Raw genomic sequence first — 22,985 nt, 5'->3', positions numbered from 1 at the left:
TTCTAGGGCATGTTTTAGATTTATTTATTTTCATGTCCTTAATAACTCTTCCTTCTTGCTTTCTCTATGGTATTGCTATGGTTTTTAAAAATTCTCTCTCCAAAAGGAAAACAGACTTTGCTTTTGGTGATTGTAGAGAGCTTTCAACATAAGAATTCAAACTTTTGATTCCAGATCTGCATTTTTTGTCTTTATTAGTTTCTTATAAACAAATATGCGTTTCACAGGGCTTCATCTGTCCATTGTGTATGAAAGTGTGTGTAACTCCCACTGATCTGTCTGAACATTACCAGAGTGAGCACATTGGGACAGAAGGAAGACAGGAGCTTCGTGACCTCCCAGCTGCTAGTGTGGGTCTTGTTTATTTTGTTTAAATAGCTTTGGTGATGGGCTGCTTTAAATGAATGACATATTTTCCTGGTGTCAGCCTTTTAAATTGTTTGTTTTGATTCCTTGCTTAAACAAAATTTGATCTCATGTGCATGATTCCAAAGTATACATTCACCTGAAGAATTAATTCATGTCTAGTTTTGTGGTTTGCAGTTGTCTGTCACATGAAATATTTGCAGTATTGGAAGACTTGCAGTCACTGATATATGCACTTCTCTTTTTAAACTACTTTTGCTTGATTTTCTTATTAAAAAGACTGTTTCCTTATTTGATTGTCTTCACATCAAACTCAGTATCATGATAAAACATGGTGTTGGATAAGGCACATCCTTTGTGAAAAGAAGTGTTTTGAGTTCTTATTAGCTAACTTTTTTTAAAAGTGGATTTTTAGTGCAAGATAGGTACATTGGGTAAAGGGAACAGAGGGTGGTAATATAAAAAACTCAGAAACTTCTCTTTTTGAACCTGTTTAAGAGCTTATGTATTGCAGCAAAATTATAATAATAATTAGGAAAAAAATTTAATAGATAATCTTACTGGATTTTTTTATGCCCCCAAGAAAATGTAAATGCTGTTTCAGTTAATAGATGTAAATTGTAGTGCATTTCTGAATTCTTCCAATTGTGCAGTGTAAAACTCACATTTAAAACAAAATACATGGTTTTATCCAGAACTAGAAGAAGTTAGAGTCTGGAAGTTAAGAGCCTCCAGCTGCACAAGGCTGTCTGATTCTTTTTGCTGCAAACCTTGAGAGAGTAGATTAGACTTCTTGGGGTAGGCAGCTTGCTGTGCACTGAATGGGTTTGTATAGAGGGGAAGTTTTCCATTGTTTCTGCCAATGTTACTTTTGCTGAGTTTTGACATCTAAGTGTTTATTCTAGGATGTGTGTGTGATGTGATTTTATTGGGTTTGGTGTTATATTGGTCAGGTAGTACTTTTTTCCTTCCTTATACTTGTGTATTTACACTGTCTTTTTGAAGGGAAAACTGACAATTGTTGGATGTTATTCCCAAAAATGATGAAAGGAGTCAATACATTGATTATTCTAGAGATAGCTTGAGATGTCATTTCAAGTGTGAAGTGTCAGCTGATAAAGTGAGGAAGATCTGTGGTAAGACTGACCTGTGCTGCTCACTTGGAGTGGTGTGGGACCTCTCAGAGCCAAGGCAACTTGAGTATGGCTTTTGATGGACTCCTCACTGCCTCTTGTTGAAGCAGAGGCTGTCAGTCATGCTCTGTTGTGGTCAAGTCAACTTCTTATTTTCTTTATTATCTGGTCACAATGCAAGTGCTGTACTTGAATAAGCTGTGGCATTCCTGATGTGATGGTGTCAGTAGGTTGTGGCATGTGAGCCATCAGAGGTGGTTTGATTACCTGAAGAAGTTACTGTTTTATTTAAGCTGCTTGTGCTTAGCATATTTTATGGAGTTGACTGCTGGGTTTTTGCCCACTTTGAGTTTTTGTTTTTCCACTGACTTTTGTCAGTTGCTTGGTCAGTACTTTTCCCTTGAAGAGCTGATTACAGCTTTTAACTTGATAAACCTATGTATTGAGTGTAGCACTTGAAATACAAATTCACTTGTTTCTAACTGTTGCTCTTTCCTGTTGCTAAGGCTGTGTTTCTTTGTACTGTCATTCAGTAAATATCTGTAAGAGGTGAGAAACAAAGAAAATATATGTGGGTTTTTTTTTTCAGTTTGATCTTTTATTATGTGAGAATGCCTAGAAGCATTGAAAAAGTGGGGAATTCTGTTAATAACTATAGTCAATACTAGTATGAAAAGTTTAACATGTTTGACTGCTGAGAAGTCAACAAGCAAGCTGATTGTTTGCTGCTGGGAGATAATAGTTTGCATTTGTAGCAAACACATTGAAAAAGCAACACAGCCAGGCTGTCACACCTCATTCAGTCTCTGCCCTTTCTGGGACAGCGTTATAACAATGATAAAATGTTATCAGTTTCATCTTATGTAGCAGACGTATAAAACATTGCTCAGTCTGCCTTATTTAAACTGTTAATATTTAGTGGCATTTCTTGTGATTAGTACTGTGGATAGTACATAGTACTGGGAAGAGTTCAAATACCTTTTGTTGGAAAGAGTGCTGAAGAAGCTTGTGAGTTCAGCATTTTTGCTAGTGAACTCTCCTTAAGCAAGGAGATAGGATGTGTTGCAAGGCCAGTGTTTAGATACACTTTGTGAGACCTGAAGAACTGTTACACAGTTAACAAAAGCCTTTGTACCTTGCTTTAGATTTTACATGTAGTTTCTTTGATAACTCTCCTTCCACTGATACACCTATCAGCTGATGAAAATTTTAGCAAGTGCCTATGTTCTCCTTGCTTTTCCTTCCTCTCTGCCCTCCATGCAGTGAGAATTGTCTTTGTTTTTCAGTAACAAGCATTCTCACCTGCAGTGTCCTGTTGTGGGAAAGATTTCTTGCCACTCACCTGTAGCCTGATTTATGGTCATCTTCTTGAGCAGCTCTCTGCAGCCCTCTTTTGCAAAGTAGGGGTTGAAACCTAAGATAACTGGTGAAAACGTCAGTGTAATACTTCCCCTGCCCCCCAAGGTGTGATGAAGCCTTGCTTTGAAATACAGTGGCCTATTCAGCTGCAGGAATAACCATCAAAATATTGGCAAATGTCTGTCCATGTGTAGCCAACTTAACCAAACAAATGATGTATGAAAGTCCCACACATTGCTAAGTTCCCAAACATTGTTTCCCAGCTTCCATGTATACAGTGGTGCCACTAACAAAAGCTGTGTGGTGGCTTCTGTTTTGTTTTCTTTTCTTTGAAAGGAATGATACATTTCTAAACTGTGTCCTGCATTTCCTGACAGTCTCTGTTGGACGTTCAGAAGATCTAAACAGTGAGTCAGTACAGAGGCATAGTTTGAGACCTCCTGTGCTGTTTTTCTGAGGCATCTGAAGCAACCACTGAATGACACCCCTGCAGCATTAGAATATAGTGGCTCTTAATATCTGTTGTCTTATCCACCATTGGGCTAAATCTAAGGCAATTTTCAGACAGTTCTTTTGGGTAGTCTTCATAAATTTCCAGACTTTTGGTAGGAATGTATTTCTTGGCTAGTACAAGCAAGATATGGCCTTGATGTTTTCTGAATAGGCTTTTCATAGCAGAATTACAGAGAATGTAAATTGGCATAGTAGTTGTGCAAAAATGTGTGGTTTTTAAGTCAGTCTTTTAAAAGATCACATTCTTTATGTTTTTCCCCCTGATTGTCTCTTCTTGTGGATGCAATTGATTGAATCTTCTGTTTCTATGCATGCCCTTGGAGTGTTGCAGACTGTTATTGCACAGAACATAATGTCAATGCTTTAAAGCTGATATTTTATTCTCTTTCAGTTGCTTCTCAAATTAGGTTGTGGTGCCTAATTTGTACTCAACTGCTTTGCACACGAACAAAAATTATTGATTGAGTTATATTAGTATATTAACTTCCTTCAACATCTGAACAGTATTAAGAGAATGAAGAATTAGAGATACTGATTTGATTTGACTTGGCCATGGAATATGACTTTTCTTTAAGAAATAGAGATCCCACTGGATTAGAATTTCTAACTGATGACAAAGTTGTAGTCTTGCAGGTTGTGACACAATTTTAGTCTTACTCATCAACAGCAGTAAAAACATAAGACAACTGAACTAGAAATTATGTTGGTTCTATTCTTTTCAGGAAGAATCCAGCTTCTTTTCTAGGAAGAAATCAATTCTACATTCTGGTATAAAATACTACATAAATACATCTTTGTTCTCTTTGTCCAGAAGTTTAAATACTTGTAAAATTGAAATGGACTGCAGGTCTTAATTATAGTCAACATGACCTTTTTACCTACTTTTCTAATGATTAAATAGAGATGTTATCTGAGAAAGCCACTGTCATCTTACTGTTTACATAAACACAGAGGGAAGGGTTTTATCTGGTGAAAGACATGAAAAATGTCAACTGTATTTTCTTTTTAGCAATATATAAAAGGAGTGACCTAATTTTTTTATTCTTTAACTTAAAATATGTCATGATTTTTTAAATCAATATGTAGGCCTTCTGAAATAAATTATGAAATGTAGTCTTGCCCTTGCAGACTGTTTAAGCTGCTTCTGAGAACTTCCTGAGGATTCAGTTAATTGCTTTGATATATATTTGGAAAATACGATCTAGAAGTTACTTGATACATCTTTCAGCTCTGAAATATGACTTATGTTTCTCTCTGCTGGCCCTAAATATATAGTTTCTGATCTTCCATCATGTAAAATGTTTCATCATTTAAATGACTGTATAACTGGGGAATATCTGGGTTTTAGCTTGGACTTACTGTTTGAGTGCCGGTGAAGATGTGTATCTTATATTGAGGAAAATTGTGGAGGTTCATCTACAGTGGAAGAAACATGAATGGCGAGCTTACTTTCAGTTTTCTAAACATGCTGGACTTTATTCACAGCATACAGCTTATTGTACACTACAGCTGTGTGAGAGTAAGTCTGTATTCTGAGAGATGGACAGACATAGGTCATGGCCAGAAGATGGTGCAGCCCTGGGCTTCAGTCACTGCTGTTGGCTTTTTGGTCATGCAGCTCACTGGAAACCGGCTGTAGCTAGGAATGCTGGCCTGGTATTTCTGGAAGGCCAATAGTGAAACTTAGATATTCAAATCTATTTAAACTTAAAGCCTAGTCCTGTGAATGCCAAGCATGTTAAAGTGCATCCTGGGTTTTGGTTTGGGCTAAGCTGTCCTATAGCATGTATATAGTAAAATAGTCATGAATGTTTTCCATATGGTAAAGTTTCAGTTATCCTGAAATGGTTCTCTGGGGTTGTGAGGTCAAGGTGTGGACTTTCTTGGTTTGGTGTTTTTTGGTTTGTTTTGTTCTGTTTTATTTTGTTTACCATAGTTCTTAAATATTTTCCAAGAATGGAAAACAGTGAAGCAGTGAAGTTCCATGGTTCCCTAAGCTTGACCCATGTTGTAAGTGCTGGAATAAAAATACAAGATGTTGCAGGAGCTTTGTTTGTATTAGTAAATGCAGCTCTGTGCTGTATTTGTGTTATATGGCTCTCTACCACACACAGCTGTAGATCAGCAGCAAGTGTAGCATCCTAAATAGGAGTACTTATTCAATTCTATGCAGTTTTAAAATGGGATTGACTTCACTATCATCTAGATCATCTTCTAGATATTGCTAGAAGGTGCTAAGGAAGCTGAGTTGCTATGGCTGTGACTTTAAAACTTAAATAAGGTGCTTTATTTCTTGGATTCTAAGGACCTGAGCACAGCTGAATTCCATCCTGTAAAAATTGTTTTGCCCATGGGACTGTCCTTCAACCGTCCTCCAGTTTTAATTTGTGAAAGAGGAACTTTGAGTAAAGTAAGCTGTGCTCTCACTCATTAACTAATTAAGGCAAGATTTCATATTGGCTCTAAAAGACCATTTCATTAAAGCTTAGGGCAAAAGGAGAGCAGTTGGCAGAAGAAGAGAGATTGAAAGCATCTGTATGGAGGTGTCTGAGTTACAGTTACTGATGATGGAGCCCTGGGAGTTGTTATGCTGACCCTACCTAAGGTATGCACATCTGTTCAGTCAGGTGACTGCTTTCTTGCTCCATTAACTGTGTTGAATAGCTCTGCATTGGTAGTGATTGGGGAGTAGACATCTACATGTAAATGTTGGGGGTTTTTTAAACCTCAGTTGGGAGCCTTCAGCTAATGAAAAAAACATCATTAAAAGTAAGACAATATTCTGAAAAAGCTGACATTTTTGAAATACTTCTTTACACAGCCAACCCCATAACCCCTAGTCCTACAGAGCAATATAAGAAGAGAGAAACGCAGAAACCTTTCAGTCCTACACATTCATTTTCCTGTTACATGATTTTAAACTGGGAATAGTTTGTGTGAGGATTAGGAGGACTCTATGGTAGCCTGCAGTTGGTCTGGTTGTCCACTTGTCTTCCTGTGGGTCTGTGCCCTGCTTTTGCTGGGCACTGTGTTTCAATGTTGTAGGTCAAAGTTCTTCCAATAGTTAATAGCTCTGTAAATTATTTTAGTACAAAAAAACCCCAAATCCCACGCTAGTTTTTGTAGTGAGATTTTCCTTCTAGTGTTGCTTTTAGTATCCTGGCATACTTCCCAAAGAATGCTGTCTTAATGATTCATACAAATATTAATGTTACCAGAAAGAAATAATTTACCTTGAATGGCTTTAAGGAGATAGAACACTGAGAAGCTTAACATTATCAAGCTTGAAAATAAATCTCAACTATTAGAGGAGATAAGTAGTTTTTTGTTCTTTGGGCTTATTTGTAAGTCTGTCTTGAGAAAGGTAGGTAAAAAAAAATCTTCTGGTGCTTTCATGGAGTCTGAGATCTTTAGTGAAATTTGGCATTATAACTCAAGCTGAGGCAAGACGCTTTCCTACAAAACAGCTATGTAGCAGTTTCTGTTCTGCTCTGAGTGAAACCCATGTGTTTTGGAGTCTTTGCACTGAGGAAGGCCTGTCCCACTACAAACAGCATGGTACTCTGGTGGTGCTTGATGCTTGGCATCTCTGGTGGTGCTTGATGCTTGGCATGGCCCATGGGCCTCCTGAAAGAAGAATGTTTCCTGTGGGATCAGAAAATTGGGATTTGAAGTTTAGCATCTCACTCATTCTCATTGGAATGCCTGGACCATTGGGTCAGGGTCTGTTTTGAGCTGTAAATTGTGTGCTGTCTACTAGTTGTTTGTTTGTACGTGTATATTGGAGTTTGGTTTGAATGCCTTTTAAAAAAAAGTTGTTCTTTCTGTGCATGGCTTCAGAAATTCTGTGGTGATCTCAATAACTTCTTGCTGATAAAAACTAGTGCATGTAGTTGTGGATTATGTTTTGTTTTCTGTGAAACTGTCAGGCATCTGCAAAAGTCTTTGAATTCAATAAATTGTCATTTCTTGGTGAGAAGATATAAAAACAAACCCAAGTAATCATCATTTAACTTGTTTTAGGCCTTTCTGTGTAAAGTGAAAGATAAACCCAACCAGAAACATCAGCTAGGGAATCATGAGTTACAGTGCAGCACTGTAAGGGCTGTAAGTGGTGTCTTTGCTTTTATTAAATGAAAAATGAAATACCTTTTGCTTCTCTGTGGCTGTGCTTTATGCAAAGTAATCCCTAAGTACATGTTAAAAGGAAACCAAAATTCAAGATACTTTCAACTTGCTTCTTTTGTAAAGGAGTCTGTTAGTTAAGGTATCCATCCAGGTGCAGGCTTACTGGCAAGGATGTCTCAGCTCCTCCCCCAGGCTCTGATGACACCTCTTGGTTGTAGCTGCTCCATCTCCTCTTTATCCAAGACAGGTCCTGATGTAGGAATATGTTGGATCTGATGTAAATTCCTGCAAGCTGACAGAAATGTTTACTGAATTTAAGCATCTCAGACTATCAGATTTCTTCCCTTCTTCTTACATGTTTGTCTTTAGAATAATAAAATACACTTTTGAACATATTTACAGTTCATCTCAAGATGATACTGAGAGATGTTTTTATTTGGCTGTATTTAATTTAAATTTTTTTTAAGAGATAAAGTTAGTGATCCACCAACCCAGTTTCCCAAACAAGATTGTCACTGGGGCTGATAGTTACAGATCCAGGAAACTTACATGCTTCTACCTGTTACTGACTGCTGCCTGAAGGATCCTGATGATTCTGATTTTCCTACTGTAAAGGCAACTGAATTGGTGCTGCTGACATCAGAGTTGACATTGGATATTATCAGTCTGTGAGGTGCAGCTGATTCCTGGGTTTGTGCAGTTTGAGGCTCTGATGTATGAGTGCTGGTTGCCTGTGTTTGTAGGAGCTGGTGTTCCTGTCCACCTCTGTACAGGAAAGATGACATTTCCCATGGCAAGGCCACCTTGTTGCTGAAGGGTGACGGCTCACTCTATTAGAGCCTGTGTGTCAGACCTCCAGCAAAAGCTGCATTAGCATAAGGCTGCATGTGAGAGCTGACTCCAAGTGTCCCCCAAAACTGAGGCCAGCCACAATCCACAGTGCTGGTGGAGAGCCTGTGGCTGGTGGGTGATGCTTGCTTTATCCCTGCTTGTATGAGAGGAAGGCAGTTTCTAAAAAGAAGAGGAGGAGGTTTTGTCCATGTTTCCCATCTGCCAGTGGCAGTATGCCTGTCTCCCAAGAGCTCCCATCCACCCTGCAGGCTCACAACTGCAGCACATTCCCTTTGCTCAGCAGCTCTGCTCTGCCTCTGGCTGCTTGTCCTTGTGGACCTTGCCTTCAAATCTGCCTCCCTGCCTGCCTGGAAATCTTGGCTGGCTTTGCCCAATAATTGAGATGAACGATTGCTGTCCCCCTGGGCTAATTGCACATGTAATCTATTCTTTCCTCTTCTCTAGGGCCCCTATTTGCATAGAATAAACCCCAAGCACAATAAAACCACAAAAAAGAAGCCCAAGCATAAAAACAGATTTTGCTGTTCAAATGAAAAGAGATAAAGTGCAAAAGGAAGGAGAGGCCAGAGCAATTTTCTGCACTCATTCTTTCTAGATGCACTTACTGGAACTGTGAGGAACACGTGCTTTTCTCTATGAACAGCTTTTCTCTATGAACAGCAGACCTTCCCATCACTGGGAAACTAAACACTGAGAAACTAAACACAACACTGAGAACTGCTTAGTAGAGTTTCATCCTGAAAGCATGGTGTTGCGCTGTCGTCGCACTGTCATTGTATGAAATTGATTTCTTTCTGTATAAAGCTTACTAGGAGAAAACCCAATCCTATATTTTGTGACCCCCTGTAACCACAGAGGGTGTGCCAAGTAAATCCCTCTGGTTCTTGCACTCAGAGTGACTCACACTGGCATCCTATGCTAATTGTATCAGATAAACATTACTGGGAACATAGTAGCTGAACAAATTCTGTACCTATACTTATATATTAGTTAACTTGGTTTAATCTAGAGTGAAACTGTGCTGATCAACTCTGCAAATAAATAAATGGTTGTTAAGGTTTGATGCCTGTTTCCTGCTTAGGAAAGAGTACTCTGTTTTGTTTGGTCTAGTTGTGACAAAACTAGTTTTCCATATATGTGGTGGACTTGACAAGCAACTGTATTTAGTAATTAATTTCTGAAGCACAAATAAATAGTAGAAGCTATGAAGGCTCTGTTTAGAGCTGGGGTTACATTTGAGTAGCTGAACATGGTAGTTTTACATAGGTTAAAACCATGTAAATGTTGTTGAATTCTTAGTGACTTGTGAAACAAAATACTATGAATGCCAAATTAATAAATCAACGCTGTTTGTGGTTATCAACATATGCATTAATTATGTTCACTTTGTTCTAATATTTAAATCTATTAGCATCCAGATGCAAAGTTAAGAGCAGAAAAGTGCCAAAAGTCTTCATGTGTACTCCATAACTCATGTGTGAGCCTGTGCTAGGTGAAGTGTGATAATCCCATTTAGAGGAGTGCTCTCATCTTGGATGCTGGAGAGCCTTGGTGTAATGTTGGCATACACTACAGTTTGTAGTGGCGTAATAAACTTAAGGATAACATATAAATGTAAAAATACATATTTGAAATTAATTAAGGGGACAGAGGGCCTTAAAACAGCAAAAGACAGGCACCCCACTTACATGAGGTCCCTTTTGCACTGCTTGGAATTACAGGGAGTCTTTAATGGGAGACAAGGTTTTTAGCTCTTACTCTGGGAATGTCTCAGTGTCACTGCTGTTATGGGCTGAAGTGTGGATGGGAATTGGGCTCAGAGTTGGCATGATAACCACAGGAGTGAGGAGTCAGTGTGTAGTCCAGCACTCAACACCAGATGTAATAAATGGTGAAAAATTAGGTGGATGGTACTTCTGGTAAGTGGCAGCTTGAACACTCCATGAACGTTTAGAGATACATAAAGGGGAACATAACACTGTTTTCATTTGTGGGCTAATGGGTAGAATGAGAGCATTGATCTGCTAAATTTCCATTCTGGTAAGCTTGTAGTATGTATGCTGGAAAGAAAACTGAGGATTTTTGATTCTTAAGGCTGTAGAGATCTGATTTTTTTGATGTGGTATTTATTTGAATGGCATTTACCAATTAATTATATGAAAGGTAAAAAGTGATTCTTAGTTGTCTGGCCCATATTAAAATCAGTAGTTTCAATATGGAGATAGTTGGTTTATTAATAACTGTGCTTTAGAGTGGATCGTTATATCTCCTTTTTAAAGACCAAACTCCAGATGCTACCTTCTACTTGGAATAAGAATGTGATTTTATGAAAAGTTGTGTGGAAAATTGTTTTGTTGGAGGAGGGGGAAGGAATTGCAGAACAGTCCTTTTTGTTTTGCTAAGTAAAATTTTGTTGCTGGTATGTAATACTGTTGGGGGAAAAACTCACTGAATAATGGAATGTGCCTTTTGCAGGCATTTTCTAACATTTTAATTACAAAAACTCTTATTAGAGCATGAAAGAATTAGTATGAATCTTCGAAATTGCTTTTACTACTTAAATGCGCAAACAACATTTACGGTTCTGTATAAAAATAAGAAGGAAAAGAAATATATTTAATTTTTTTTTTGTTTGTTTTTCCTTTTTGTAATAGGGCTTTATTTGTCCTCTCTGTATGAAGTCTCATGGATCAGCAGAGGAGCTGTTCAAGCACTATGAAGCAGTTCATAATTCTGGCATTGATTCAAGTCACGGAGGGGAAGGTCATCTGTCAACAGAAAGGTGAAACAGTACTCATTTGTGCATGTGCCTTTGTGCTGGTGTTGAGCTGCTTCTAGTTACACTGAAGGTTTTATTAATTTGAACTTATGCAGTCAAGTGTTTAAATGTTCAAGTCCCATTTCCAACTAGAATTAAAAGGCATCTTGTAGCTTACATTGTCTGATACTGATCTGACAGTAGGTGAAAATCAGATACATATGTTTATGATATTAATCCACCTGTTTCTGATTCTGCAGACAATTCAGCATTGTAGACCAGAATGATTTTTAGAAGTGTGGCAGAAAAAAATATGGGTTTCTCCTAATTTCTAGCATAGAGCTGAAATATCATCATGGGAGAGTGGAGAGGACAACCCTAAAGATAGGGAAGAAACCCAGTTTTGTCCCTAGTTAATTAGGATACTTACTGGGGAATTACAATATCAGTATTTGCCTAAATAGCTTCCCTAATTACCTAGTTATTTGCAAATCTGAGAAGTTTCTATGTGTGCCAGTACGTCTCCTTATGTGTTTCAGAAAATCCATGCTGATTTTCAGAAATCTTAACTAGTTTATTGAATATTTTTTGGTCAAAACTTTATTATTAAATGCCTCCCTAGGAAGAATATCAGGTTGTTTCTTTTTTGACAGCAGTGGTATGTAGCAGGAATTGATAATGTGAAACTTTATCTAGAAATATTAACTGAGTAGTCTCAGTTGCTTTGGGAAGGTTTTTCTTGGGCGTAACATTTTTATGGGTTTCCTCTTGCTTCCTGCTAATTCGTTTTCTGTTCAGTGCTTGTTTTGTGCTGCTGTAAAGAGCAGTCCATGTTGCTGTTTTGTCACATTCCCCTGGTTTGTACACAGGAGATTCAGAGCGAGCAGCATGGAGGTACACAACACATGACCCTGTGGCTTCTGCTGATCCTGGGGAGTAAACAGTTCAAATGTTTTCTCACAAGCAGAAATAGAGGCCAAAATGACAAATAATTACATTGAAAGAAATACATATATTTGTGTAACTAACTCAAGAGAGGGTGACTCTTTGGTGAAAAAAGAGTGTGGAAGGTAACATGTTTCAGTTGTTACCCAAATGCATATTTGTGTTTGATCTGACCAAAGCTGGCAAGCCAGTACTGAGCAAAGCTGGCAAGCCAGTAGGAGTCAGCATTAGCAGAGGTCTTGGATGACTCTTTCCTCGTGGATTGCTGTGGTGTGTTCTTAAGTTCGTTAGTTTGCTCCCCCCATTTTCTGTATTACTTCCTGCTGCTACCCTGCCAGTTATGTTGCTATGGAAATGAAACTGCTCCTCCCTTGGTTTCTCTTATAAAGTGAAAGTTGTTTCCTCCTTGGAGTCAGTCAATCACTCTTTTTCTCCTCCCAGGTTTCGAGAATTTTCCTTTCTCTGGGAGGTATGGTTAGCTGTAGCCCCGGAGCCCCTCCTATGATTTATAACAGTTGGTTACTTTAGTGTATCAGTTATGTTTCGTACCTCCAAATATGTATTTCTATTGGATAGCCGGGTTTCCCTGCCTTCTTCCCCCCTTTTCCCTTAAAACCCTCTCCTGCCCCTTGTTCGGGGCCATTTGCTGGGTGTTTTCCCCTCTTTGTTGGTTCTTCTGTAATAAACCGACAGTTTTACCCCCAGCAAGTGGTCGCCTCCTGATTCGTCTCTCACCGCGCTGCTCCGAGCTATCCCCCCAGCTCAGCCCGAGGATGTCGTCTGTGGATAGCTGCTTTTTCTCTCAGCTGCTGCATCAAAAGAAATCAAAATTGAGGCTTTATACAGGATAAAGTGATAGGGTACTAATGAAGTCATATTGGGCTTCTGATGTACACATTTATTCAATAATGACTATGCTTTTCATGCCTGATTGAAGTCTTTTTGGAGTAATTCAACTTAGACCTGAAGTGATAGTTTTGTAGGATAATAGCATTCATGTGGGAGAATTATTGGTCATAATTATATTGTTTATATAGTTTATGAAATTCTTATTTTTATGCCTGCAAATTTCCAAAGTCAGCCAGATGTTGGCTGGTGAAATTTAGTTATTTTTCCCTGGCTCCTGACAGTTTAAGGACAAGTAGTTTTGTTTTCTCTCACATAATTGAAAAAGTGGATGAGGTCTGGGAGTTTAGATGGAATAAATGGAGTCTGGTGAGAGCCATTGTGTAACACATGAGCTACATTTTCCTATTAGTGTGGCATTCTTTAATGCTACTCATTTGCTTGTTTCCTTGAGAAAACTCTCATTCAACATAAATATGTTTTTCCATGCCTTGGAATTCCATATTAAAGAAATATTGTAGCCTGCAGCAGGGAGCCATCCCACTTGCTCTCCATGTGTGAAGCTTATGTGCAATTCTTAGGACCAAGAATGGGAGGTGAAATTCCATATGTAGTCAATAGGAAAAGTTAAGTACTGGGAATTGCACAGTTTTCTCTTCCTCCCACTCCCCAGTAAATGATGATGAATAAGTTTCAAGAGTAAATCATGTAACTCCCCCAGTGTGATTCAGCAAGGCCATCAGAACTCGATACTAGGGTGGAGGCACTGGCTTTACAAGTGGGAAACTGAGTGGACCATAATGAAAAGGCACTAAGGATTTTCCAGTTGGTAGTCTCAGATGTGCTGAGAGGAGGAAGGAATTGTCACAGTGCTAGCAGAAAAGGAGATTTGGTGAGGATTTGGATGATGGGAAGAAAACCAAAGTTACAGTGCCTGTAGCAATCACTTACACTAATTCCCCTCAAACCATCCCCCCACCCCCTCCAACCATGCACTTTCCACTGGTTAAACTAGATTCAGGTTTCATTTTAGAATGGTTTAGCAAAATTTTATTGGGGATATGAAGGCAACTACTGTAGAAGGCCCCTTACATTGCAAACTCATTCTTTTCTCCTCCCTTATCTCTACTACAAACTAGCTTTATACAACTCAAACCCTTTGATGTATTGTGAAGACCAGGGCATATTAAATGCTTTGGTATTGCAGGTGTGGTATATGTTCAGTCCAACTTCAATACAGCTGACAGTTCCACCTGCTTTTTTATTTATAATCTTAGATCTGAGTCTTAGCTCATTGACTTGTACTGATGAGAAAGTGGCTCCCTCTTCTCCACCCACAGCCAGGTTTTGGAATGCAGCTACACCTGCCTCAGCAAAGTTGTATTTGCAAACCTCCAGTAAATCTGTCACACAGGCAGAATAATGTGTACATAACAAAATTTTCCTCTGAAAAAAGTAAGTCTCCCAATATCCCATGTTTGTTTTGTCATTAAAATTGGTCCACCTTGGAGTTCTTGCTCCACTGGTTCAAATGCGTGTTTCACTTGCTACTTGATGACCCTCACCCTGACTGGTGAGGAATAAATTAAATCTACATTAACATATTAACATCAGTTAATATGCTAATGTAGATTGAATTTATTCCTCACCAGTTCAGCTAAGGAATAACTTGTTTCAGTGGTTTATTTTCTACTAAGTATGAGATAATTTGAAAGAACATCTGTGGAGGAGGGGGTAATGCACACCAGCAGCGATAAAATTATATGGTATAAAACTGAGAGGATTTGTTGGCACTGGTACCCTGATATATATATTCTGTGTAACCCTTAGTGTTGCCACTGTACGAACAGTAAGAAAAAATATTTTTACATTATTTTAATGACCCTTGTATTCTTGATTTGGAGTGTCTATCTCAGTAATGCAACATTAATCTTGTGTGTATAGTTGTGCAACTCTGTAAGGAGACCTGTGATTTTGAAGGATTCTGTGTGAATCAATTACTAGCAGTTATAGCCTTGGATTGTGTGTTCTTGTATGGCTGGAGGCTTGAGCATGAAATTTGAGAATTTAAAATTCTAAGGCTTTAAATATTCAGATCATTAAGTGAATATGTCTGTGGGGCATACCAAATTGCTGTGTGGATGAAAAATTATGTAACTGCATATTTCAGGAGTAAGATAGTATGCTGTTGCTTACCAGTAGTCCATGATATGGAAAGTGAAGGAGAAGAAACCTGTCCTTTTTTAACAAAGTCATGCAAACCCGTTAAATGTTCCAATGCATAGCTTTGTCATTCTGAACTCATGGATGAGCTGATGCACTGATTTAGATTTACATTCTGTTCTCGTGAGACTTTTTATTCTTATCTATTTCTTTACTTATCCATTTAATATGTTTAGCATTTTTCAGGAGATGTGCAAAGTTCCCTAAAAATAAATATTTATAATGATGTAAGTTACATTTATGTAGTACATGGCTATCAGTCTGATTACTTAACATGCATTACAACTTATATGTAATTGACAAAATATAACCACCGTGTATTCATTTTCTCCACTCTGTGGATATATTTATTCAGAGATGAAGTATCACTGCTCCGACAAGAAGTCCAGGACTTGCAAGCTTCACTAAAGGTTGGAAATGTATTTTACTTGCACTTGGTTCTTTATTTCAAATTGAAGTGTTCCACTATCTTGAGCAACCAAATTTATAGTCTCTCTCCCCATCTTTTTTTTTTTTTTTTTTTTTTTTTATCATTTTCCCCCTTAGGAGGAGAGATGGTATTCAGAAGAGCTGAAGAAAGAACTAGAGAAATTGCAGGGGCAGCAGCAGCAAGTAATTGCTTTAAAATACTTGAAGCAGGTTTATCGTCAGCATTGACATTGAAGATTAAAACCTTTTTTGTAAGGCACGTGGCCTGATTTAGTTAGTTCTGTAATTTAAATATTGACGTGTTCTTGCAAGCAAAGCTAGTTATCTCTGCACAATGTAACTGTGTATATAAATGTATATATGGAAATGTAAAGAACAAAGTCAGAATAGATAATGATTCTTCCATACTACTCACTCCAAATTCAGTTCAGACTTTTACTTCTGCTGAGCTTATTCGGAACTCTGTTTATTAAAGAAAGTAAATTTAATTCGGTGTTTCATCTTTTATGAAAAAAAGGCTATGGAGTCCTTCTTGTAAAGAACTTTTGGAAAACAGCAATGGTGTTTTATAGGTATCCAGCTGAGCTCAAAAAATAATGCAAGGCAAATTGTGGTGTGTTGTGCCCTAAAGGAAGCTTTCTTTTTTTATTACTATGAGCTGCTTAGATGTGGGATAGTCACAAACCTCAGAAATTGCTTTCTGTCAAAGCTCCCTCTCAGGATGTTCTTGATGTCTGTAACCTCAGTTTTTAGGACAGATTTCTATATAGAGGAAAGGGAGGGGGAGGGTTCTGGAGCCTTATGAGTGGAAACCCTAATAGTGTAGTGATATATGAAATGAAAAGTCATCTTGGCCTTTTCCAGTCTTCCAAATATAAGTGTTTGAATTCAGGTATTTTTATACTGCTGTGCAGTACTTGAGCACAGAAGTCCTTGTTTCCCTGTCTTTTCCAAAAAATGGATGAACTTTGGAAGTAGTAGTTTTTATTCCTACTGTCTAATGGTGCATTTATTCTGTTTTCTTAAGGAATCTAAATCTGATGGATTGACAACAGCTACGTCTACAGGTGGCTAACATTTTATTATAATAATTTCTGCACTGCTTTGGAATTTAGTTTGGTTTAGCTTTTAGGTAAATTAGCACTTTTGGTAAATTAAAGAGCTAGAAAGCTGGAATGTTGCAATTACTGGCAAAAAGTTAATTGTAAGATCTATAAAGAGCTATTTATGTTAAGCAGTGGTCTGGGGAAATGTTCCAAGGGCTCAGGGTTTGAAATTTTTAGAAGCAAAACAGGAGTTCTGAATCTGAAAGCAGTTCTAATGAGGCATCTGGAACACTTCTTTAATAATTTCATATATTCAAGCAGTGAGCACTACTACAGCACTATACTATATCAACTCTAGCATTTTTCAGTGATGGTCTTATGGAGTGTTTTTCTGTGCTCATTGCTAGCAAAGAAAACAGTGAATTTTTGTTTGTTTTGATGACCCATACTTTTTGGTCCGTTTTTCTCCATGAGGCTCTCACAGAATAAAATTTTCCCTATTTGTGCATAAACTATCTGACTGATATTGATTAAAGGTTTTAATTACAGTTCAGGGCTTGGAGTTTAACATCATGTCACAGTGATCTGCAGGGCTGTTTGTGACCAGTGAAAAGCAATATGTACTTAATCCTGCAAAGTACTCAGCTAGTGACAGTGACATCATGCTTGCAGATATTTAACTTCAGTAAAGTTGTTCACTTTGCTAAGATGATTGGATGTTAAGGGATTTTGGATTACATATTCACCTCTCATGGTTAGTTATGGGCATGAGGAACTGTATTGTCCTAATTCTTCCAGAAAATAATACTGTTCTTTTTATGGAAATAGAATCATTAGAACGGCAACTAGAAGAGATCCAAGTAGAAAATTTTAACATTAAGCAAATGAAAGACTTATTTGAGCAAAAAGCAGCACAACTGGCCACTGAAATTGTGGGTAAGTGTATTAGCATGAGATCTGATTCTCTTCTTGTGCAATTTGTGAAAGGGATCATTTATTCAACTTCTTTCCTACTAGATCTTAAATCAAAGTATGATGAAGAAATCAGCCTTCGGGAAGGTGCAGAGCAGAAGGTGACAAACCTGAGACAAGAACTGCAGAAAGAGAGAAGTACAGTGGAAGACTTAAAGACAGAGCTGGTATTCACATCACATTAATGTTTTTGTTGTTTTCAAGTCAAGGGAGGCGTTTATTTAAATGCTTGCAAACACAGTTTTAAAGTAGTCAAACTCTGTCAAACTTGAAGATGTCTGCTTGTGGGCTGAAAAAATTCAGAGTACCCTTGTTTTTGATCTGCATTTTCAGTGTTTTTCCAGTGAGAAATTATATGTTGTTTCTGACATATATTAAAATCCAGCCTGCATTATGTTGTAGTCTTCTCATTTGATGCTCTACCATTCAGCATTTCTGCAGTATGTTACACATATAGATGTGCTGCACAGACCTGAACTTGGAGCATGCCATTGCTGACTTCAAAATCTTTCTTTAGGTCACTTTTTCCATGAGGTGTTATGCTCTGACTGTCCTTGGGTAGCTGGATTTTTAAGAAGTACTCAGAGAGGTGTTTTGTGACATGGTGGCTGAAAATCTGGCAGCTGTCATCATCATGCCTATGTTAATCTTGTCCCTCTTGTGCTTGGCTGATAATACCAATGTGTGTGTATTCCAGAATTTGGGCTCCTGATGACTTTTATATTCAGCCATGGCTCCAGGGAGCAATCCCAGTGACTCAGCAAGTTGGGCCATTTCTAAAGCAGTAATGCAAGGAATTCCCTAGTTTCTCACACTCAGCTACTGCTTAGACTCTGGAGGAAAGTAGGACGTGTTTATCTCCCTTCTTCCCTGTAGCTGACTGCCCTCAAGGGCCTGTTGGCCTTGCCCAAATGCTGGACCTATCCATTCCTCGCTGTTCAGTTGCTTCTTGTGTTGCCTTTTCCTTATCATTTATTCTGTTCCTTTTCTCTTCTAAAGATGCCAACACTCCTTTTCTCTGCTTTCTTTAGTGCTCCTAGTTGCCACCCCTCTCCTTTCCCTCCATACTGTTTCATGCTGAGGGATTTATGGTGCTTGAGATGCAATTACCAACAGATTTTGCCTGTGGGTTTGGTATGAGCCACATCTGATAGCACCTTCAAGACGCTGCCTTCAGCTGCCCTTTTGTTTTGTCTGTGGTGATTTTCTGAAATAATTCTGGAAGACAGGGGCAGTATCCTGTATCTAGCCATCTACCTACATAAAAGTTACAAAAATTAAATCTTTGACACAAGTTTTGTTTTGTCAGATTTGGTTGAAATCAATCAGCAAGTTCAAAATTTAGCAGACAAAGCCTAAAAACTAGCCCTTAAATCCTGTTTTCTCTGGGAATTATAAGCACTCTCTGTGGTTTTGGTGGTTTTTTGGGGGAGGCTTTTTATCTCTTTTTTTATTTATTAAGCCTAGCTGTAATACTGTATATGTCACCTTGTCTATGAGTAGATTATTTGATAGATTTTTAGAAATGCCATTGACTCTGGAAGCATGTCTGCCATTGTGATGTTTGTTGCTCACTGTTCCCAACTTTTCAGCTACAAAGGCCTGGTGTGGAAGATGTGGCTGTCCTGAAAAAGGAGCTGGTCCAAGTTCAAACACTAATGGATAAAATGACCCTTGAACGTGAAAGAGAATCTGAAAAGCTGAAAGATGAGTGCAAGCACTTGCAGGCTGAGCAGGCTAACTCTGAGGTACAATAATCATGTATTATAATAGTAATAATCATACATAAAGATGTGTGTTCTAGCTTTGCTGCGATTATCATGTGAAAATGGAAAATAACTAATCATAATGAAAAAGCATATTTCATTATGATTAATTATTTCATTATGATTATTAATCGTAATGGAAAAGCATTTAATTGAATCTTCTTGCTTCTTCAAAAGTTTTGGTTATTCTGCTCTTCCATCAGTTACAACTTCCACTTCCATAACAAGCAGAAGAAAAGGGAGGCAGCATCTCAGATTTGGATCTTTAAGGATATCTTCACTCCTCAAACTGTCTCAAACAGCTCCTGGCTAAAACACAATTTTGCTAAGTGTTACTCATAAGAAAATAAGAACCGGAAGTCCTTCATGGCCACATTGGCTGCAGTGCGTGACATAAATGTTTGGCCATGTTTCATCTCAGCTTTGCTCTTCAAGAACACATCAAGAACTGAAAGTTCAAAGTGGTTTATACACCATTCTTGGCTGGTTTTACAGGCTGGCTGAGAATATACATATTAATATTGATTTCAAAGTACATATCTTTAAAATAAGGTAAATGCTCAGTATGGGTGAAAATAACAAAAATCATATTAGCCCTATATGAGCATCTTCAAATACTGCAGGAGAGGGATGTGAAGAACAGTGTAGTCTACAATTGTCACCCAAATCTGCTGGGTGTTTATATCTTTTTCAGAGCTGTTCCTGAAACTAGCATCTGCGTCTTTCACATGAATATTCATACTGAGCGGTTCCTTTCATCTTTAGTTTTTCACTATAGTTGCTCCTGCATTGTGAATGTGTAATGAAAACAGCTGCACTGCTTTGGAGCTAAGCATTGCTATTGAATCTCTCTGCTTATTGGGATTTGTTTCAGTATCTTATAAATCTTCAATAAATGAAGCAGCTAGGCTTGATTGTTAACTTGAGTGCCCAAAGAAGTAAACAAAATTAGTAGCCTAAATTGAGGGTAAATTTAATAAAGCCAGGACTAGTGGTTTTTTTGTTTGAGGTTTTATTTTCCCCTCCCACTAAGCAAAGGCATTAGAAACACTGGAATATTTATAAAACAAATTTGAGGAAGTGTGCAGCTTTTGCAACTGCTTCTTTCCGTCTTTCATCCATCCATTTTATCCTTCTGCTTTCTAATAGAGGCACATTTGAGGTAATTTTTTTTCGAAGCATTTAATTTTCATAGCAAATTTCTGTCATATCAAGACAATTTCAAGATGTTATTAAACAGATGCATTCCTGGTTTTTTAATGGTTCATTATTCATACAGACTCATCAGCAAGAAAATACCAGGGCTGAATATTTACCCAGGATATATTTCCCTGTTAAGAAAGAAATGTGAGATTGTCTTACTGAATTGTGAACAAGAAATGGATCTTTATGCATTTAAATTATGATTCTAGTTTGAAAGGCTGCAGTGGTGTCCTTCGTAAGCTACCTGCACATTTTCTGCATTATATTCTCTCGGTATGAAATAACCATACTGTTTTCTGATAACACCCTGGAATGTTTGGCCAAAAAAGACCAATCCAAGGATATGTTTTAGCTAACAGCTCTGTTATGAGACAGCATGGTGAGGCGGAGAGTTACAGAAAGTCAGTAAACTATATGCACTGTATGCAAATTGTTCTTATGTTCTCTTTGGTGTTCCTTTTTCTCTAGGAAGGTTGTAAATTGGATGGTCATTGTCTATTGCTTCTGTTCTGCTTTAGTTCACTTTTGGATTCAGTATTTATGCATTTGTGCTGAAATCTCTGCTTATGGGAACAATAGGAAAGAAAGCTTCTTCATAAAAGGTCACTGCTATGTAGTATATTTGAAATGAGTGCATTAATACACAACATGTTTTAGGGTAGCTATGCCCTAAAGTGCTTTTCTTGCTTTTTTCCATTACTGTATTCAAATACTGTGCAGTCATTGATATATTTTGTTCTGTACTGATCCTGTTTAATGGGGTAGTATTGTTCCTCTGATTATGCTGACCTGCAGGGTTGATGTGTCCAAAAGTCACACAGCAAGTTTGCATCAAATGCCAGATCCTCTTGCTTCTGGAGCCTTTTCCAACACATTTCCCTTCCTAGAGGGGCCAAGATTTTGGCCATGTAACTGCAATGACTTGGAAAGGTTTCACCTTTGGCTAGAACTGTGATAATTATCAGTGGATAATCTGTTATGATTTTCATCAGTTTTGGGTTCAAGCTGGCATTTGCTGGCATTTTGGATTGAGTCAGATTTTTGTCTTCCAGAACAGGATATAAATGAGTCTCAGCTGGGAAATTACACTCAGTGATACTTCTGATGGTGCTCTCAGCTTAGTTTACTGGTGATTTTTTTCCCTAGGCATTTTATTTGTATAGAAAATGTATTTTTATTTTACTACCAGGCATCTTGCTTTTGTTGGATTATGCATGGAAAGCTTTATTTTAAATGTGGATTTTTCTGTTTGTCTTTTCAGGCTACTATTAACCAATTAAGAGCTGAACTTGCCAAAGGACCTCAGGAAGTAGCTGTGTATGTTCAGGAGCTGCAAAAACTTCAAAGTTCAGTCAAAGAGCTAGAACAGAAGAATCAGGTGAGAATGTTATTATTTCCTATGCTTGTCAGCTCACATTAAAATGGAACCGCATCACACAATGCCTTTGGAAACACTGAAGACTGTCTTCTTGCAGAAGTTGAGAATTCATTTGCCATTTTGTTTAACAATTGGATTACTATAATGTGCAAGCAAACACCATATTTTAATGATCATCATACCCTACAACTGAAATTCTTTAGGTTGCTATGATTGCAAATTTTTAATAGCTGTAGTTCATGCTTGCCTATCATTAAGCAGAATTGCCATCTCACACATTAAAAGTAGTACCCCTGGAAATAATACATTTGCCTAAAAATCATAATTTGAAAGATATTCTCAGTTCTCTTTGTTGGTTTTCTAGTTTCTTAGCTTTTAGATTATACGTTCATCATATTTTTCAGGCCATTTACTGGCATAATGAATGGTAGAAAATGGAAATTAATTCCAGAAATTTCTCAACTTACATTCTTTGAGAGCTTTTGAGCTTACTGCATTTTGTATTTGTGTTTAGAAGTCATGTATTGTGGGGGTAAAAATGGAACTTAAGGGGGACAGGAAGCAAGGACAAAGATGTGTACTGCTTCATGTTGCATGTAACACTGGATATGAACTGGATATAACATACATGCATTTACTAGGAACCTTGTCAGCTTTGGAAAAAGGAAAGGCCAGGGACAAAACAGAGTGTATTTGATGTAATCTAATATTAAAACATTTGCAAAAAATATAAGAAGGTGAAATTAAAATTTGGTAAAAGAAACTACCTTTAGCAGGATGACTCTGTTTGGCTCACTAAATCAAGTGTGGAACTGAAAAAGTAAGAGTTGTCATGCTGTAGTTTTCCATAGACCAGCAACAATGAATCAAGCTTTTGGCAGAAGTGTTGCTACACAATATAGAGCCCTTTCCTGAATCTTTTGGAATTTCATTAACAATGAGGAGTGAAACAGATTGATGCATAAGATAACCACACATTAAGAGAGAGTCCTCTGCTATGTCAGGTTAATGCCAAACACCACCTGAGGAATTGGAAGAGGAGAAGTGGCAGTGAGCTGCTTTTCCTCT

The 22,985-nt window shown here is 37.8% G+C and overlaps 1 protein-coding gene across 2 annotated transcripts in view; it reads left to right on the top strand.

Annotated features, from left to right (window-relative positions):
- The window catches only part of EEA1 (early endosome antigen 1), a 68,254-nt gene that overhangs the window by 10,287 nt on the left and 34,982 nt on the right, over nt 1-22,985 (top strand). The window contains exons 3-11 of one of the 2 annotated variants that reach the window (XM_064702051.1): nt 228-350; nt 11,006-11,133; nt 15,479-15,533; nt 15,670-15,735; nt 16,580-16,619; nt 17,427-17,534; nt 17,616-17,737; nt 19,163-19,318; nt 21,801-21,917. In XM_064702051.1, the coding sequence (XP_064558121.1) occupies nt 228-350; nt 11,006-11,133; nt 15,479-15,533; nt 15,670-15,735; nt 16,580-16,619; nt 17,427-17,534; nt 17,616-17,737; nt 19,163-19,318; nt 21,801-21,917 (915 nt within the window). The remainder of the gene's footprint in view (nt 1-227; nt 351-11,005; nt 11,134-15,478; nt 15,534-15,669; nt 15,736-16,579; nt 16,620-17,426; nt 17,535-17,615; nt 17,738-19,162; nt 19,319-21,800; nt 21,918-22,985) is intronic. The other variant, XM_064702052.1, reaches the window with a different exon arrangement.

The sequence above is a fragment of the Zonotrichia leucophrys genome, chromosome 1A (assembly GCF_028769735.1).
Source record: "Zonotrichia leucophrys gambelii isolate GWCS_2022_RI chromosome 1A, RI_Zleu_2.0, whole genome shotgun sequence".
Classification (NCBI taxonomy): domain Eukaryota; kingdom Metazoa; phylum Chordata; class Aves; order Passeriformes; family Passerellidae; genus Zonotrichia; species Zonotrichia leucophrys.
This window is presented reverse-complemented; position numbering and strand designations above follow the sequence as displayed.